Genomic DNA, 20412 nt, shown 5'->3' on the forward strand with positions numbered 1-20412 from the left:
TCTCTCCCCCTCTCTCTCTCTCTCTCTCCCTCTCTCTCTCTCTCTCCCCCTCTCTCTCTCTCACCTTCTCTCACTCTCCCTGTCTAGTGACTCTGATATCCTTCTCTTCCCTAGCATTTACACACACACACACACACACACACACACACACACACACACACACACACACACACACACACACACACACACACACACACACACACACACACACATACACACACACACACATACACACACACACACACACACACACACACACACACACACATACACACACACACACATACACATACACACACACACACACACACACACAAACACACATACACACACACACGGCGGGCACTCACCACTGGATTTTAATGAGCGGTAAAGGGCAGCATATGACTTGAGATAGTATCATCCAGCGCGGTCTGTGTTTACAATGAACATGATCTCTCTAGCCTCTACTACTATACACACACGCGCACGCGCACGCACACACACAGAGTGTACAAAACATTAAGGACACATGCTCTTTCCATGACATAGACTGACCAGGTTAATCCAGGTGAAAGCTATGATCCCTTATTGATGTCACTTGTTAAATCCACTTCAATCAGTGTAGAGGAAGGGGAGGAGACAGGTTAAATAATATTTTTCAAGCCTTGAGACAACGTTGCTGGGGTTTTCACGCTCAACAGTTTCCCGTGTGTATCAAGAATGGTCCACCAAAGAACATCCAGCCAACTTGACACAACTGTGGGAAGCATTGGTGTCAACATGGGCCAGCGTCCCTGTGGAATGCTTTTGACACCTTGTAGAGTTCATGCCCCGACGAATTGAGGCTGTTATGAGGGCATGGGGGGTGAAACTCAATATTATGAAAGTGGCCTTAATGTTTTGTACACTCAGTGTACACATACACATACGCACAGATACACACGCACACCGCCCTACAGATACTAACATCTGATAGCAGGGATGTTACGATGTCAGGGCTGTAAACACCTGGATGTTACAAAACATTTCCAGCACCAGAGCACTGATAAAATCACTCACTTCATGTCGGGCCAGATAATATCCCGTCTCTCACACACACTCTACACACGCCTGCAAGTATGTATAGTGTAGAGAATCATTGTACCATTTAAACCGCTGTGAAATATTGTTTCCATACCCAAAAATATTGTGTTTTCAGCTGATTGAACTGGTGTGAGTAATAGACGCAAAAAACGAAACAAAGCACAGGAAGCGTAGAAATATCGCACATCTACCACCTCTTAGACTTGTTTTCAATCAGAATGACAGATCTATAAATCACACTTCTATGTGAATTTGGTCAGGTCGACCAAAAAGTTACATATTGCAGCTTTAACTAGATATACAGAATGACAAATTACCATTGAGAGCCTAAATGTAGAAAATGGCGCCGACAACAAACTTAAAGACCACCATTATACAGTCGCCAAACCTCTCAAAGCTCTTAAAGTTTCTTTGGATATCGTGTTTCAGAAAAGCTCAATGGATGTAGAAAGATAAGCAGCCACTTTACAACCTCACTCTCCCCTTTTCCTCCTCCCATCTTCCCCTCCTATTCATCAGTCTACCACTAAACAGATCCCTGGAAGGAAATCCCACACTCCTCTTCTAAGATGTAGAGACCTATGATGACCTAAGGTCACTATGTGACCACAAAGGTCATCCTCAGTCACAGCCATGTAGGGCCAGACGGTAGGGCCAAGCGGCCATTTTGAAGCCACAACCCCATCGAGTTGCTGTGACAGTGTGTGACCTAGTGTTGTTGAGTCAAAGTATGTCCCAGTCTCAGTGTCACATAGCCCACATTCCTCAGAATCCTCCCATAGCAGACTGCTTTAGAGGATCTGGACAAACATACTCTTCTTAATAAACCTCTGTGTCCCAAATGGCACCCTATTCCCTATATAGTGCACTACTTTTTACTAGGGCCCATAGAGCTCTGGTCAAAAGTAGTGCAGTCAAAAGTAGTGCACCACATAGGGAATAGGGTGCCATTTGGGAGGCAGTGGGAGTGAGCCGCCACAGCTGTCCACAGTCCCTCTCTAAGTTAATCTGGGAGTGAACAGGAGGATCAGGGCTGGGCTCCACTGATCCTAGGTCAGCTGCTGAGGACAAGCCAGATAGGGGATTAAAATGGGAGAGATGGAGGATAGAGAGAGGCTCGGCACCACCACCACACCTCTGGGTTAGAGTCCATAGGGGGACCTGTCAGTGTAGTAGTAATGTGATCGTAGGGGGACTCTGAGTAGTAGTTGTAGTGGTAGTTTATAAGGAGGATAAGGGTGTGTACATACGAACTAAGGATAGTTATGGGACTGTGTGTTATACATAGACATTCTACATATGACCATCTAATAACACACCGCACAAACACACACATACACACACACACACACACACATACACACACACATCGCACACACACACACTTAGACATACACACACACTGAGGCACCAAGAGCCTTGGGGCACCAGAGCAACCCTCTACACAAACAAACAGCCCAGGTCTTAACACTCCTCTTCAACTATACCAGCACATACAGCCCCATTTAGAAAATCTCCAGACTCCACAAGACTTGTACAGTACAGCCTACCACATGACGTAATGCACCGTGTCAGTCAGTCATCAGGCAACAGAGATCAGTATTACAGCCAACATGGGTCCTAATGCATTATGTTAGCATTGTCGCAGAACCAAAATGGCCACCTAGTCCAGTGGTTCCCAAGCAGGGGTACTAGGACCCCTGGGGGTACTTGGCCTATCCACAGGGGGTACTTGAGAAGACTCATGAGACCAAAAAGCCGACTGATAAAGTGCACGAGTGGGTAAATGAAGTTGGTGAATTTGGAACCACTGGCCTAGTCGACAGCCTCTCCAGTGTTCGTGAGCATAGAAAGACCGCAGCCGGGCAGCCATTTTGGACCTGGCCATAGATCAATCGCTCCCAGAGAGATGTCAGAAACGGTGGCCGGTCGCCATGTTGTCAGCTGATGGCAGTCTTAATGATGGACCATGGGCCACACACCAGACGACTCATATTTCACGTTCTTCCATCATGCCATCCAGAAAAACAGACATACCGCACTGAGAAAGACCATCGAGGTCACTCCCAGTTCCCACAATCCCCATAGGCTTTGATTAACTATTCCTCCTCTCATCCCTCGGGTCTTAAGATAACATGTTATTGAAATGTTCAAGGGTTCATTGTAGTTCATTGTGGCTTGTTTGTCGCTGTTGTTGCTGATGATGTCCCTATTTGTGGATGTTGTGGCTTTAGGGCAAAATGGTGACGATAGCCATTTCCATTGTTCCTAGCGAATTAGCAAAGCTTTTAATAATTTGTCTTTTTTAATTATGACACATACACTCAACAAGACAGACAATTTTCATAGTAATTTACTAAACATTAAATAGTCATTCTGTTAGTGCCTACTTACACCAAAAATAAAACAATTGGTCTCATATTACAACTACCGCGGGTCAGCGTTGCACTAACAATACCTGGATGTATTCAATATGTCTATGAATACAGTCTAGGGGAAAAAATGACGTTTGTTTTTGGTGTAGTATCACTTTTGATTAGGCGATCCCCCTTTATAAAATCAACAGCGACACTCAATCTTGCTCAGTCTTTATAAATGATTACTACTCAATCACTATCAACCATTTAACTAACCAACCGTCAACCAATGTTAAGGAAACACTTGGTCCTCAGATACTTCAAACATCATTTTTCTGACGTATCCTCTTTCATCGATGTACAGGCATGTACTGTATGTCTGACGTAGCCAGGGTCGCATTCCGACGTAATGTGTCCATGTCCGTGACTTTGGAACCCATTATGTCATGTTAATCACACTGGGGCTGGGGACTCTGAAACATGACCCCTCACCTTAGGCATCACTGGTATCAATATATATGTGCTTCTTAAACATGGACTTGGAATTTCCATTTGTTTCCCTGCCTTCACCACAGAAACAGGGGATGTAAAAAAAAAAGAAGAGTGGAACGTGACAAACCCCCACATATCACCCTAAACTTCACGCTAGAAATCCCCAAAAGTTACTGAAAGCCATTCACTTCAATAGGATCATAAGATCATAAGATCAGGTAGGCCAGTTGAGAACAAGTTCTCATTTACAACTGCGACCTGGCCAAGATAATGCAAAGGAGTGCAACAAAAACAACAACAGAGTTACACATGGGATAAACAAACGTACAGTCAATAACACAATAGAAAATCTGTAGACAGTGTGTGCAAATGAAGTAAGGAGGTAAGGCAATAAATAGGCCATAGTGGCAAAGTAATTACAATTTAGCAATTAACACTGGAGTGATAGATGTGCAGATGACGATGTACAAGTATACATACTGGTATAAATACTAGTGTGCAAAAGAGCAGAAAAAATAAAAATAATAATAATATGGGGATGAGGTAGGTAGATGGTTGGATGGGCTATTTACACATGGCCTGTGTACAGCTGCAGCGATCGGTAAGCTGCTCTGACAGCCGATGCTTGAAGTTAGTGAGGGAGATATAAGTCTCCAACTTCAGTGATTTTTGCAATTCGTTCCAGTCATTGGCAGCCGAGAACTGTAAGGAAAGGCGACCAAAGGAGGTGTTGGCTTTGGGGATGACCAGTGAAATATACCTGCTGGAGCGTGTGCTACGGGTGGGTGTTGCTATGGTGACCAGTGAGCTGAGATAAGGCGGAGCTTTACATAGCAAAAACGTATAGATGACCTGGAGCCAGTGGGTTTGGCGGCGAATATGTAGTGAGGACCAGCCAACGAGAGCATACAGGTCGCAATGGTGGGGAGTATATGGGGCTTTGGTGACAAAACGGATGGCACTGTGATAGACTACATCCAGTTTGCTGAGTAGAGTTTTGGAGGCTATTTTGTAAATGACATCGCCAAAGTCAAGGATCGGCAGGATAGTCAGTTTTACGAGGGTATTTTTGGCAGCATGAGTGAAGGAGGCTTTGTTGCGAAATAGGAAGCCGATTCTAGATTTAACTTTGGATTGGAGATGCTTAATGTGAGTCTGGAAGGAGAGTTTACAGTCTAGCCAGACACCTAGGTATTTATAGTTGTCCACATATTCTAAGTCAGAACCGTCCAGAGTAGTGATGCTAGGCAGGCGGGCGCGTGTGGGCAGCGATCGGTTGAAGCATTTAGTTTTACTTGCATTTAACAGCAGTTGGAGGCCACGGAAGGAGTGTTGTATGGCATTGAAGCTCGTTTGGAGGTTTGTTAACACAGTGTCCAAAGAATGGTGTTGTCTGCGTAGAGGTGGATCAAAGAATCACCAGCAGCAAGAGCGACATCATTGATATATACAGAGAAAAGAGTCGGCCCAAGAATTGAACCCTGTGTCACCCCCATAGAGACTGCCAGAGGTCCAGACAACAGGCCCTCCGATTTGACACACTGAATTCTATCTGCAAAGTAGTTAGTGACCAGGCGAGGCAGTCATTAGAGAAACCAAAGCTGTTGAGTCTGCCGATAAGTATACAGTGATTGACAGAGTCGAAAGCCTTGGCCAGGTCGATGAAGACGGCTGCACACTACTGTTTTTTATCGATGGTAGTTATGATATCGTTTAGGACCTTGAGCGTGGCTGAGGTGCACCCGTGACCAGCTTGGAATCCGGATTGCATAGCGGAGAAGGTACAGTGGGATTCGAGATGGTCGATGATCTGTTTGTTCACTTGGGTTTCGAAGACTTCAGAAAGACAGGGCAGGATGAATATAGGTCTGTAACAGTTTGGGTCTAGATTGTCTCCCCCTTTGAAGAGGGGGATGACCACGGCCGCTTTCCAATCTTTCGGAATCTCAGACGATACGAAAGAGAGGTTGAACAGACTAGTAATAGTAATCATTCATCTGTCTACCAATGTACTGTATAGTAACTGTATAGCACACTTAGAGAAAACCCCCTCTGATCTTTGTAGGCCTATGTCTTCATAACATACCAACTCTTCTTTCAGATTCAGATTAGCTTTATTAGCATGAATGAACAAGGCCACTGTTGCTAAAACCAGTGGAGAAAATGACACCAACAATAACAATAAAATAAAATACAAAGTATTGTAATGGTGATTAGAGAACGGGGGGATTTTTTATATATATATATATGAGATAAATACTATATTGTCACGTTCCTGACCTGTTTTCTGTTGTTTTTGTATGTGTTAGTCGGTCAGGGCGTGAGTGTGGGTGGGCATTCTATGTTATGTGTTTCTATGTTGGTTAATGGGTACCTAATATGGTTCTCAATTAGACGCAGGTGGTTTTCATCTCCTCTGATTGAGAACCATATTAAGGTAGGTGGTTTCACATTGTTTGTTGTGGGTGGTTGTCTTCCGTGTCTGTGTCTGTTTGCACCACACGGGACTGTTTCGTTTTGTTCGTTCGGTTTTTGTGTAGTCTATTTTCCTGTTCGTGCGTTCTTCGTGTTATGTAAGTTCGTTTGTTCAGGTCTGTTGACTCCGTTTATTATTTTGTAAATTCTCAAGTGTTTTTCGTATTTGTCTTTATTCTTTAATAAATATCATGTCAAATTACTACGCTGCAAATTGGTCCTCCGATCCTTCTCGCCTCTCCTCGTCTGAGGAGGAGGATGAAGTAGAAGAGCGTTACAGAACCACCCACCAAACCCGGACCAAGCAGCGTGAGTACGAGCAGTGGCCCACTACACAGGAATCCTGGACATGGGAGGAATTAATGGAGGGAAAAGGACACTGGGCTCACATTGGGGAATATTGTCGCGCTCGTGAGGAGATGGAGGCAGCGAGAGCCCAAGATCGGTGGTATGAGGAGGCAGCACGGAGACGTGGCTGGAAGCCCGTGAAGAAACCCCAAAAATGTCTTGGGGGGGGGGGGCTAAAGGGTAGTGTGGCGAGGGCAGGTAGGAGACCTGCGCCCACTTCCCATGCTTACCGTGGAGAGCGGGAGTACGGGCAGACACCGTGTTACGCAGTATAGCGCACGGTGTCTCCTGTACGTGTTCATAGCCCGGTGCGGGTTATTCCACCTCCCCGCACTGGCAGGGCTAGATTGGGCATTGAGCCAGGTGCCATGAAGCCGGCTCAACGCGTCTGGTCTCCAGTGCGTCTCCTCGGGCCGGCATACATGGCAACAGCCTTACGCATGGTGTCCCCGGTTCGCCTACATAGCCCGGTGCGGGTTATTCCACCTCCCCGCACTGGTCGGGCGACGGGGAGCATACAACCAGGTAAGGTTGGGCAGGCTCAGTGCTCAAGGGAGCCAGTACGCCTGCACGGTCCGGTATATCCGGCGCCACCCTCCCGCCCCAGTCCAGTACCACCAGTGCCTACACCACGCACCAGGCTTCCAGTGCGTCTCCAGAGCCATATTCCTCCTCCACGCACTAGGCCTATGGTGCGTGTCTCCAGCCCAGTACCACCAGTGCCTACTCCACGCACCAGGCTTCCAGTGCGTTTCCAGAGCCCTGTTCCTCCTCCACGCACTCTCCCTATGTTGCGTGTCTCCAGCCCGGTGCCTCCTGTTCCGACACCACGCACCAAGCATCAGGTGCGTCTCCAGAGCCCTGTACACATTGTTCCTTCTCCCCGTACTCGTCCTGATGTGCGTGCCCTCAGCCCGGTACCACCAGTGCCGGTACCACGCACCAGGCCCATAGTACGCTTTGAGAGTTCAGTGTGCCCTGTCCCTGCTCCCCGCACTAGCCTGAAGGTACGTGTCCTTAGCCCGGTGCCTCCAGTTCCGGCACCACGCACCAGGCCTACAGTGTGCCTCATCCGGCCAGAGCTGCCCGTCTGCCAAGCGCCATCTGAGCCACCCGTCTGCCAAGCGCCATCTGAGCCATCCGTCTGCCCAGTGCCATCTGAGCCATCCGTCTGCCCAGTGCCATCTGAGCCATCCGTCTGCCCAGTGCCATCTGAGCCATCCGTCTACCCAGCGCCATCTGAGCCATCCGTCTGCCCAGTGCCATCTGAGCCATCCGTCTACCCAGCGCCATCTGAGCCATCCGTCTGCCCCGAGCCATTAGAGCCGCCCGTCTGCCCTGAGTCGTCAGAGCCGTTCGTCAGTCAAGAGCCGCTAGAGCCATTCGTCAGTCAGGATCTGCCAGAGCCGCCAACCAGACAGGATCTGCCAGAGCCGCCAACCAGACAGGATCTGCCAGAGCCGCCAGTCAGCCAGGATCTGCCAGAGCCGCCAGCCAGCCAGCCATGAGCAGCCAGACGCCGTCAGCGAGCCATGAGCAGCCAGAGCCGTCAGCGAGCCATGAGCAGCCAGAGCTGTCAGCGAGCCATGAGCAGTCAGAGCCAGCCAGCCAGGAGCTGCCAGCCAGCCAGGATCCGCCAGAGCCAGCCAGCCAGGATCCGCCAGAGCCAGCCAGCCAGGATCCGCCAGAGCCAGCCAGCCAGGATCCGCCCCTCAGTCCGGAGCTGCAGTCCTTCATTCCGGAGCTGCCCCTTATCCCGGTGCTGCCCCTTATCCCGGTGCTGCCCCTTATCCCGGTGCTGCCCCTTATCCCGGTGCTGGCCATTATCTCGGTGTTGCCCCTTAAATTAGGTGGGTGGAATAGGAGGGTGGTCATTCGGAGGGGGATACGTAAGCTGGGATTGACTATGGTGGGGTGGGGACCTCGCCCAGAGCCTGAACCACCACCGTGGTCAGATGCCCACCCAGACCCTCCCCTAGACTTTTGGTGGTGCGTCCGGAGTACGCACCTTGAGGGGGGGGGGGGGGGTTATGTCACGTTCCTGACCTGTTTTCTGTTGTTTTTGTATGTGTTAGTCGGTCAGGGCGTGAGTGTGGGTGGGCATTCTATGTTATGTGTTTCTATGTTGGTTAATGGGTGACCTGATATGGTTCTCAATTAGAGGCAGGTGGTTTTCATCTCCTCTGATTGAGAACCATATTAAGGTAGGTGGTTTCACATTGTTTGTTGTGGGTGGTTGTCTTCCGTGTCTGTGTCTGTTTGCACCACACGGGACTGTTTCGTTTTGTTCGGTCGGTTTTTGTGTAGTCTATTTTCCTGTTCGTGCGTTCTTCGTGTTATGTAAGTTCGTTTGTTCAGGTCTGTTGACTCCGTTTATTATTTTGTAAATTCTCAAGTGTTTTTCGTATTTGTCTTTATTCTTTAATAAATATCATGTCAAATTACTATGCTGCAAATTGGTCCTCCGATCCTTCTCGCCTCTCCTCGTCTGAGGAGGAGGATGAAGTAGAAGAGCGTTACATATATAGAATATATATATATTATAAATATTACCTGAGACTTTTTTTAAATTAATATAAATAAAATAAATACATCAAAATAGTAATAATCTTTCTTTCTCTCGGTTCTTTATGATATAGGATCATTCTTCAATGTAGAACCTACTGGATACTCCACTTACAGTACTAAAGGTGCCTATATTTGAGATGCCTATAGTTAAGGTGGCTATAGTTAAGGTGGCTATAGTTAAGGTGGCTATAGTTAAGGTGGCTATAGTTAAGGTGGCTATCGTTGAGGTGGCTATCGTTGAGGTGGCTATCGTTGAGGTGGCTATCGTTGAGGTGGCTATCGTTGAGGTGGCTATCGTTGAGGTGGCTATCGTTGAGGTGGCTATCGTTGAGGTGGCTATAGTTGAGGTGGCTATAGTTGAGGTGGCTATAGTTGAGGTGGCTCTATTTGAGGTGGCTCTAGTTGAGGTGGCTCTATTTGAGGTGGCTCTATTTGAGGTGGCTCTATTTGAGGTGGCTCTATTTGAGGTGGCTATAGTTGAGGTGGCTATAGTTGAGGTGGCTATAGTTGAGGTGCCTATAGTTGAGGTGCCTATAGTTGAGGTGACTATAGTTGAGGTGGCTATAGTTGAGGTGGCTATAGTTGAGGTGACTATAGTTGAGGTGGCTATATTGAGGTGACTATAGTTCGGGTGGCTCTATTTTAACTCTATATGCTTTCATAACCATCTCTTTTCTCTCTGTCTGTTCTCTGGCTCCAGGTTCCACACATCTCGGAGACCAGCCTGCGCGGGCTCCCTCTATCCCCAGCTCTCCCTCCTCCTCCCCCCACACCCCCAGCGCCCTAGCCCTGGCCCTGGGTAGTGGAAGCTCCGACCCTGTCCTTAACGGAGGCCTGGGAGGCCCCTGCTCCGGTGCCTACTGTGGTGGCTCTGTGGGAGGTCTGTACCTTTCAGAGCCACTCTATTAATCAAACTATCAAACCCACTGCAGGGGGTTAAGAGAGGAGAGGGGGACACTAGGTAGCAGATGTCCTGGGTGGTGAGTCTGTTCGGTACATTGCTTCTCGTGCTGTGCAGCGAGAGGACGCAATGTCTCGTCTACTGTTGTAGTTACGTAATGTGAGGCTGCCTTCATAGTAGAACAACAGTAGTAAAATGGGTTTGTACTGTATTTATTGTAAAGAATGTATTGAGCAACACTGTAGATTAGATCCATTACATCAGTACATACACTACTGGTCAAAAGCTTTAGAACACCTACTCATTCAAGGGTTTTTCTTCCTTTTTACTATTTTCTACATTGTAGAATAATAATGAAGATATCGAAACTATGAAATAACACATATGGAATCATGTAGTAACCAAAAAAGTGTTAAACAAATCAAAAAATATTTTATTTGTGAGATTCTTCAAATAGCCACACTTTGCCTTGGTGACAGCTTTGCACACTCTTGGCATTCTCTCAATCAGCTTCATGAGGTAGATACCTGGAATGCATTACAATTAACAGGTGTGCCTTCTTCAAAGTGAATTTGTGGAATGTCTTTCCTTCTTAATGTGTTTGAGCCAATCAGTTGTGTTGTGACAAGGTAAAGGTAGTATACAGAAGATAGCCCTATTTGGTAAAAGATCAAGTCCATATTATGTCAAGAACAGCTCAAATAAGCAAAAAGAAACGACAGTCCATCATTACTTTAAGACATGAAGGTCAGTCAATACGGAACATTTCAAGAACTTTGAACATAGTTTCTTCAAGGGCAGTCGCAAAAACCATCAAGCATTATGATGAAACTGGCTCTCATGAGGACTGCCACAGGAATGGAAGACCCAGAGTTACCTCTGCTGCAGAGGATAAGTTCATTAGAGTTACCAGCCTCTGAAATTGCAGACAAATAAATGCTTCACAGACTTCAAGTAACAGACACGGCAACATCAACTGTTCAGATGAGACCGTGTGAATCAGGCCTTCGTGGTCGAATTGCTGCAAACAAACCACTACTAAAGGACACTTGCTTGGGCCAAGAAACACAAGCAATGGACATCGATGGATATTTGTCCTTTCGTCTGGAGTCCAAATTTAAGATTTTTGGTTCCAAACGCTGTGTTTTTGTGAGTGAAAAGATGATCTCCATATGTGTATTTCCCACCGTAAAGCATGGAGGAGGAGGTCTTATGGTGCTTTGCTGGTGATACTGTCTGTGATTTATTTAGAATTAAAGCACACAACCAGCATGGCTACCACAGCAATAATCCATCCCATGTGGCTGTTCCTTTTTTCCCCTTTATTTAACTAGGCAAGTCAGTTAAGAACAAATTCTTAATTACAATAAAGGCCTAGGAACAATGGGTTAACTGCCTTGTTCAGGGGTAGAACGACAGATTTTTACATTGTCAGCTCAGGGATTTGATCTAGCAGTAACCTTTTGGTTACTGGCCCAACACTCTAACCACTAGGCTACCTGCCGCCTTACTGGGACTATAGTTTGTTTTTTAACAGGACAACGACCCAACACACCTCCAGGCTGTGTAAGGGCTATTTTACCAAGAAGGAGAGTGATGGAGTGCTGCATCAGATGACCTGACCTCCACAATCCCCCGACCTCAACCAAATTGAGATGGTTTGGGATGAGTCGGACCGCAGAGTGAAGGAAAAGCAGCCAAAAGTGCTCAGCATATGTGGGAACTCCTTCAAGACTGTTGGAAAAGCATTCCAGGTGAAGCTGGTTTAGAGAATGCCAAGAGTGTGCAAAGCTGTCACCAAGGCAAAGCGTGGCTATTTGAAGAATCACAAATATAAAATATATTTTGATTTGTCTAACACGTTTTTGGTTATGTGTTATTTCATAGTTATGATGTCTTCATTATTCTACAATGTAGAAAATTGTAAAAAGAAAGAAAGACCAGTAGGTGAGTAGGTGTTCTAAAACTTTTGACCGGTAGTGTACATGCAGAAGGTTCTTTCATTAGTCTATTGATTACTGACACCCCTAACACATGCTCTCTCTCTTTCTCCCTCTCCCTCCTTCCCTCCCTCCGTCACTACCTCCCCCCTAACAGGAACGACCCCCAGCTCGCCCGTCAGCCTCCCCAAGTCGCCCACCTTCCCATCAGGCAGCGGGAGAGGGCCCGGGTGGCCGACAGGCGATGAGTGTTCCATCTGCTACGAGAACCACGTGGACACGGTCATCTACGCCTGCGGTCACATGTGTCTCTGCTACACCTGCGGCGTCAAACTCAAGAAAATGTCCAACGCCTGCTGCCCCATCTGCAGGAGACAAATCAAAGACATCATTAAGACCTACCGTAGCACGTAGGGGGCCTTTGAAGCCAAGGGCCTCGAAACTGAGGGCCACAGGCATAAGTTAATGGGGAGAGGAGGACGACGTTGGGGAAAGACTTTGATAAACTTTTAAGATCAGGGAAATGGACAATGGACAGTTCACTCTGGTATTTTTGTGTGATGGATATTGAGGAAGAATCTTGGTTTTTGTTTCAAATACCCATTTTTTGTTGGCTGGTACAGTTAGTAGACCTGCACTGCAAAGGTCTCTTACATTTCCACTTTCCCTCTCTGACGCAGTGTGTGACGGCTTTGCAACCGCGTCGAGAACTTCCTCTCTCAACTAGAAGTTTTCATTCTTCTTGCTCTCCAAGGATTCAGGAAGTTTCAGACTTTGAGGAAAGAGAAGACGTGAAAATACTTTTTATTTGGTTGTTTAAGCCAATTCCAGACGACTGCCGCTCGTTTGCTCGTTTGCATGGAAGCAAACCAGGTGGTTTCAATTCAACGTTTTTGGTCTTGAGATGATCTATTTATGTTGAAGAGGAGAAGGACTGTTAAGTTCCAACATTTGCTTCTTAACTTGACTCGACTTTGTCTGTAAAAAAACAGGCAAAATGTCTACCCTTTTCCACAGATAGTTTTTTATTAACATAACGTCTCAGTATGGCACAACTTCTGTCTGTGTGTTACTTAGGCAAACTGCAGAGGAAAAGAGAGGACTTATTTGTTGCTCAAGGGTTGTGACCGGAAAGGGATGCATTTCTGTAGTAGTCATAGGATTCATCAATAGGAAGATGACTACAGTTGTATAAGGTTGTGAAGTATAGGGACGTAAGTATATGACGTGTGAAGGAGTGCTGTATCACCTCTTGCTCCCATACAGTAAGTCATATATTCTCAACCAAATGTATTTGTGTGGTAGTTCTATAGCACATTCATTGGTCGTAGCTGTCCTGTTGTGCTAGCTAGCTATCTGCTTGCTCTGCAGTGTTGTATGTTGCACTGGAGTCAGTACTGCGCTCTCGGAAATGCCCCATCAAGAAAGGAGAGGATACATATTATTTTACACAATACATTTAAACAGCCATCAAAACAATGTCACTGGCAGCCTCAGCTCCCAATCCAATCCCACAATTTGTACCCACATCATGTGACTGGAAGCAGGAAGTGAAAGTACATTTATTGGGTGTTCCTCAGGTCCAGCTGTTAACGCCCCAAAAATGGTGACAGTTTACGCAAACACCAGCCCAATGCACTGTGATTGTTGTCATGGTAATAGCGTTCAACGTCGATCCGACACAGCTCCCTGCCTTAATTTATGAACAGTTAATTTGTTACCAACGGATGTGTGATTAATAATGCTTTGTTTCTATCCATTTTTTTCTCTCACCAAGACCCCTTACTAAATACCAAATACGATGTTGTGTGTCAGAAGAAAAGCTTCAGAAACAGGACTTCAGAAACTCAGAGGATTAAAAGCACATGAAACAAAACTGAGTTGACCCTAACTTATTTTTATAACTCAAAATACTTACCGGTCAGCGGTCATTTGCATCGCAGACAGTCAGTAATATGTACACAACCCTAACCCTATCACGGTACTCTTCTAACATCTGCATAGTGCTTCCACCAGCTACAAATACCCTTCACAGTTACACACATTAATGTAGGGTTATGAGAGGTAGATGAGAGTTCCTCAATGTTACAAGTAGATATACAGTCGGTTACACGTGCTGTCACTTACCCCATATGACTTTTATCCCTTTGGGGCGAATCCTAATTTACACTTAAGTCGAATTATCACTCAGTCTCCCATTGACATCAATGCAAGACTACCTGAAAATGTGATTTTGTAAAAGTAAGACTTTTCCCCTTTATGATCAGAATGTGTCATATATCCCATTGAAATTCCCCTCGCGCTTGTGTGTACTGGAGCTATATGTCATAGCTTTCTGCCGAGAGCTGAAAAGGCTTTTTTTTTATCACGTTTATCTTGCATCTTGGTGTAATTAATAGATAATCGACAAATGAATCTGGAATGTAATGCTGCGACAGTGTTTGCCAGCTCTCTGTGTTTGGGGCAAATACTGACAGATGTTTCGTAAACCTCCTCTTTACACTCACAAACAGAACTTTGTGTTTTTATGATATTATACGCTACTGCTTGAGTGTTAATTCACATTTTGAATGTTAATTTATGTTTTAAAATGAGGCAAATAGTTTTATTGGTGTGGTTGGTAGTATCGAGAGAGAAAAAACATATTTTGTCAGCTTTTTTCCCCGATTGATAGTCATGATTGTAATGTTTGTTTTCTGGTTGATTGAAACCATGAAATAATCAGCTATTTCTACTTCTACGGTGTATCCTAAAGCCAGGAACGATATTATCTTGTACCTTCCACCAATACCTGGGACTCCCTGCAGTATACAATCATAACACCTCGTTGCTTTGGGTAAAAGACAAGCACAGATTAATAATTTCAAAAACTCTGAATATTCAGACGCGGAATTTTTTTGTAATTTTTACGTTGTTGTTTATGCCTCCTTTCGAGTCCAAACCAGGTTTGTTTTTATAGCTCTTACCAAGTATAAATTTAAAGCCCGTCGTTGTATGGCAATGTTAAATGTCACTTTATAAGAATCCTGATTGTACTTTTTAAATGGTCTACACTATAGGTAATCTCTGGCATATTCTATCGCAGTAAAATGTGTGCTGATACTAAGTGTCCGATGAAATCCGAAATCCAATAAAAAATAAATGTGTTAACCCACCTTGTAATTTGCAATGTCTGTGCTAAACTCACGTATTTTCCCCTTGCTTGAAATGTTTTTTTTACAGTTTTTTTTACTGGCCCTTTTTCCAAGGAATTTAACCCACAACCACTAATGTAAACAATAGTCATTGGACATACGGTAATGTCATAAATGGCATACCGTACATTGACAACCTATAATAACGTAAAAGTTAAATATCATGCAAAAAAAAACAAGGCACCTAAATTGCTGCCTATCATATTTATTGAGTTACATACAGGATTAATTGAAGTGGTCTGACTCATGTCAGTACTCAGTGGCTTAAAGTTCAGCCCTCCACACAGATACTATGACTAGGGCCCAGAATTGTTCCTTACCTAGTGACCTGGAAAAATCAGGGCCCTAACTATAACACTAACCAGTTGCAGTGTGATACCAATTTACCCCCAAAAACATTTTTGGTTTCTCTCCTGATTGTTTGTCGACCCTGTATTGTATCTATCTTCCATTGAAGTGTTTTGATCTCAGATCCTACTGTACTTGGGTGTTTTCTTTCTTCTTCTACTATCCTCCATTTTAGAAAAACCCTTCTTCAGATATCACTAGACAGGTATCACCTGGGAAATATACTTTATTTTCTGTCTTTTTGTTGTTTGAGTTGATTGTTCACGCCGTCCTAGTTAGTGAACTTTGGGACCAATAGAAGACAAGCTAAAAAATAAAACGCTACATCGCAATCTCCTCGGCCATCATTTAGACAGAGTTCAGGGGTCGATCAGAACGCTACACATAGAAATGTAACATAGGCTAGGTCAAACACGATTGCTCCTATTTTCCATGATATAGAAGAATATATGTTCTATGTTGTGACTCATCCATTGTTTAAGATACTTTGCAAACCTGTCTTTATTTGAAAACTAGTTTCCAAGTGATCTGTTTGTCAGCTCTGTTAAATGTGAGTCGGACGATTGTGTCAATAAACTTTCCAGACGTGTTTCAAAGAATTGTCTGTGCCTGCTTTTCTCATAAAACTTGAATAGAACATAAATTACAAAAAATGTGACTACAAGCTAATTCTATATTTTCTATCACATCTCCAATATCTTAATATGATTGGATTATCTCCCATACATATCCAACTATAACATGCACTTGATGACAAATTCTTATTTATTATATCCATACTCTTGATTTTAATTAATCCAGTAAATGTCTTTCTTTTTCTTTTTTTTTAACGTTTATTTAACCTGGAAGGGCTCATTGAGATTTGAAGTCTCTTTTTCAAGAGCGTCCTGGCCAAACTACAGGTAATCTAGTAAAAAAACATAGAATTCACAAGAGTATAACAAAATCATAAAACAGCAAATTAAAAACATTGACAGGTCAGGGAATCAGCCTCAAATCAACCTTCTGAACAATAGAAATGCCCAAATAAAAAGGTAGTAAACCCAAAATGGCTTTGTAAATAAAAGTATACCAGTGACTGAGCCTACGATTGACTAGAGAAGGCCAGCCAACCCTGGTATATAAAGTGCATTAGTGCGTAAGGGTTTTGCAGTTTAAAATAAATCTCAGTACTCCATGGTAAAGGGTGTCAATTGATCTCAAACACTGAGAGGAAGCATTCATATATAAAATATCCCCATAGTCTAGTACTGGCATAAATGTAGCTGATACTAGCCTACTTCTGGCTTCAAAAGAAAAACAGGCCTTGTTCCTAAAATAAAATCCCAACTTCAATTTTTTTTAAATGTAAATTGTTGAATATGCAATTTAAAAGAGAGGCTGTCATCAATTAAAATTCCAAGATATTTCTATGAGGTTACAGTTTCAATCTCATTGCCCTGACAGGTAGTAATAGTTGAAAGGTTCAGAGGTCTATTTCTTGCTTTAGAAAACACCATTAGATCGCAGTGCTAGCTGTGCCACTGGAGATTCTGGGTTCGAGTCCAGGCTCTGTCACAGCCGGCTGCGACCGGGAGACCCACGGGGCGGCGCACAATTGGCCCAGCATCGCCCGGGATAGGGGAGGGTTTAGCTGGCAGGGACGTCCTTGTCCCATCGCGCACTAGCAACTCCTGTGGGGGGCCGGGAGCAGCGCATGCTGAAACGGTTGCCAGGTGTACAGTGTTTCTTCCAGCACATTGGTGTGGCTGGCTTCCGGGTTAAGTGGGCATTGTGTCAAGAAGCAGTGCGGCTTGATTGGGTTGTGTTTCGGAGGACGCACGGCTCTCGACCTTCGCCTCTACCAAGTACAGAGCCCTGGGGCACACCATTACAGACAGACAATTTAACAGACATGAGCCCATCAAATTGAGTGCACTGAGTTCTATCAGACAGATAGTTAGCAAACCATGCAACTGCATGCGCCGAAAGATCAATGCTCGACAGTCTCTGCCATAGTATAGCATTATCAACTGTATCAAAAGCCTTAGAGAGATCAATAAAAAGTGAGACAGTGATGTTTTTTGTCAAAGGCTTCAGTGAAATCATTTAAAACCTTCATGGCTGTTGTAATTGTGCTATGCTTCTTCCTGAAGCCCAATTGGTACATTGATAAAACAGAGATAGTACATAAAAACATTTTTAGCTGTCCGCTAACAAGGGTTTCAAATAATGATACAATCCATTGATTAAGATTACTATCATCCCCCAGCCACACTGATTGCATGGATCATGTACACAGTTTGTGTCAGCATAGTCATAAAACACAAAGGAATCCAAATAGAGTTGCTAACCCAGATCAACACAACGCTGACCTTCTGTGGTCCAACGGAACCTGGTGCTTTCAGTGGTATGTGATTTGGGGCACCTGTTACATCATGTGTTTTGGACGGCCCCATCTGCCTAGGTGGTCTATGTTCAACCGGGGTCCTCCAGGGGACACTAGGCTTAGGGTCAGGGGCTCCAAGCACTGCAGGCAGCTACCACCTCATTCCAAATATCCCTCTGATGTCCCCAGATATACATATGTCTGTCAGTAGTGGATTAATAGCGTGTAAGACATGGTAATATCTAGGAGGAGGTATGAGGTCTGATAATAATCTAGACGATATATATCAAATCTGTCATCAAGATGTATTAGTATCCCATATCTCTGTTATAAAGTGATGGGTCATAGTTAATGTCCATAGGTAATACTCTGTGATGATGGATTAAATGTTCATGTGTTTAAAAAAAAATTTGGGAATACATGCAGTCCTTATACCTGCTTTACAAAGGCCCTTGAGGTAAGACCTTTACAAATAAACAGATAAAAACCGCAAACCATGAGCTCAAACTCCCCTATGACTCCTCCAGCTAAGGCTGAGGAGAACAGACTAGCTCAAGATTGCCATCTAGTGGATATATATAAATAGTTCCACTGACCAATGAGAATCTGTTTTAGCGACGGGTCGTCCTATGGGAGCTTTCCTCAGCTGTCGACACTTGTCTCACTTAAATATGCCATCGCCGTCACACCTGAAGATGACAGTGACATGGACTGAACAGAAGCACTAAGACCTTTACTTCAATACCTCTCTGAAGTATTCCCAAATGGTCTATGTGCAACCAAAAGGTGTCAGAAACACTGTCGGCCTAAGTGTTTGTTACGTCTTTATTTGATACCTGTCATTCTAGAACCTTCCTGAAATACTCCAATACAGTGTTTATGTTGGACATGATATCTCTATGTATTAGTCCTCTCACAGCTGTTAGCCTGAGTGTTACATTCTCTCTACATCTCCCATAACCACCCGTGATAAATGTGATGAATGCTCCGACCTTTAGATGCTGAGGGTAACTTGCACATGTTCTGTTGAAAGCGAGCGTTTTGTGGGGGTTCGATGGGGGTTGGGTGGTTGTCCTAAGGGGAGGTAGGTGTGCACATTTTTCGTGTTCATTTAGGCGTATGTGATACATCTTTCTACATGTGTATAGATGTCCGGATGCCACAGTATGATTTTGTTCCTCCGTCTTTCTCGTTAGCAGTAGGTAGGGCTCTGCCGTACTAGTTCATCTTCATTTTCTGCCTTTACAATTTTTACAGTTCTCTCATAACTCATACAATATACAGTACATCTAAAACAGGATTATTAAATTGTACCATCCAAGTCTAAATATACTTATTCTGATTCATACCATACAACAAATGAAGATATATGTATCATTCAATGCATTTACTGCCACCTACGATTGTATGTAAAAGTTATAAATAAATCTAAATATGAATGTATGAGTCATAACAGCTCAGTTGGTCCTGTGTGGCTGGGCTGGTAGAGCATGGTGCTTACAATGATAGGGTTGTGGGTTCTATTCCCACGGGGGACCAGTACAGGGGAAAAAGTATGAACATATACTTCTGCGTCTGCTATATGACTGAAACGTTTAATAATAATAATACTGCAAATATTCTGTTTCATAATGTATGTTCAGGCTAACAAATGAAAACAGAGAGGCAACATTAATTAAACAAAGATAATACATTTAATAGTGTTTCTCTTTAGGGCAATGCAAGATACAATGTAAACATGAACAAGATGCAACAACGAAAAAGGTTTTCAGAATGAAAACGGTAAAAAGGAACAGCCTTGTTTCCAAAAAGAACCGCTAGCACACAGACCAATTGTTATGTTTCCCATTGAAGTGTAGACTGATTTGATTATTTGTACATTTGCTGTACTTTCACATACACTTATTGACTTACTCACGGATGCAAAAATTGTAATATCATGACATGTCCTGCTGCTTTATCGCCTTGTCACACAACATTACATTTTGTCACACCGAATGACTCACGTCGGTGACATTTACAAAAGGAATCAGTTTCTCTTGAAATCCAACCTCCCATGACACCTTTCTTTTGAAAACAGGACTAGTCTCTAGAGTTGTCTCTATGGAGTTGAACACAAATGTTGCATAAGAATAATGCAAATAAAGAAAGAGAGAAAAACAAATACTATAGCAACTCCTTTGGTCCAACTCGAAGCACTGGTGGTATGATGTAACAGAGTTGACATGCTGGTAGTGGGTCATTATTGTTTCAAGTTTGGGTATAAGGACCTAGACGGTTTACAGAGCATTGGTTTAGAGAGTGTAACTTTGGTTTGAGGCCTTGTCTACAAATTAGGTTTTTGTGACAGTGTTGG

At 44.1% G+C, this 20412-nt stretch overlaps 1 protein-coding gene across 1 annotated transcript in view; it reads left to right on the top strand.

The window, feature by feature from the left end:
• LOC139567740 (E3 ubiquitin-protein ligase NEURL1-like) overlaps positions 1-16284 on the top strand; it is a 68218-nt gene extending 51934 nt beyond the window's left edge. The window contains exons 5-6 of the mRNA XM_071389198.1: positions 10006-10185; positions 12304-16284. Coding sequence (XP_071245299.1) covers positions 10006-10185; positions 12304-12560 — 437 coding nt within the window. The 3' untranslated portion in view covers positions 12561-16284. The remainder of the gene's footprint in view (positions 1-10005; positions 10186-12303) is intronic.
• The last annotated feature ends 4128 nt before the right edge of the window (positions 16285-20412 follow it).

This window comes from Salvelinus alpinus, chromosome 2, assembly GCF_045679555.1.
Source record: "Salvelinus alpinus chromosome 2, SLU_Salpinus.1, whole genome shotgun sequence".
NCBI classification, from domain to species: domain Eukaryota; kingdom Metazoa; phylum Chordata; class Actinopteri; order Salmoniformes; family Salmonidae; genus Salvelinus; species Salvelinus alpinus.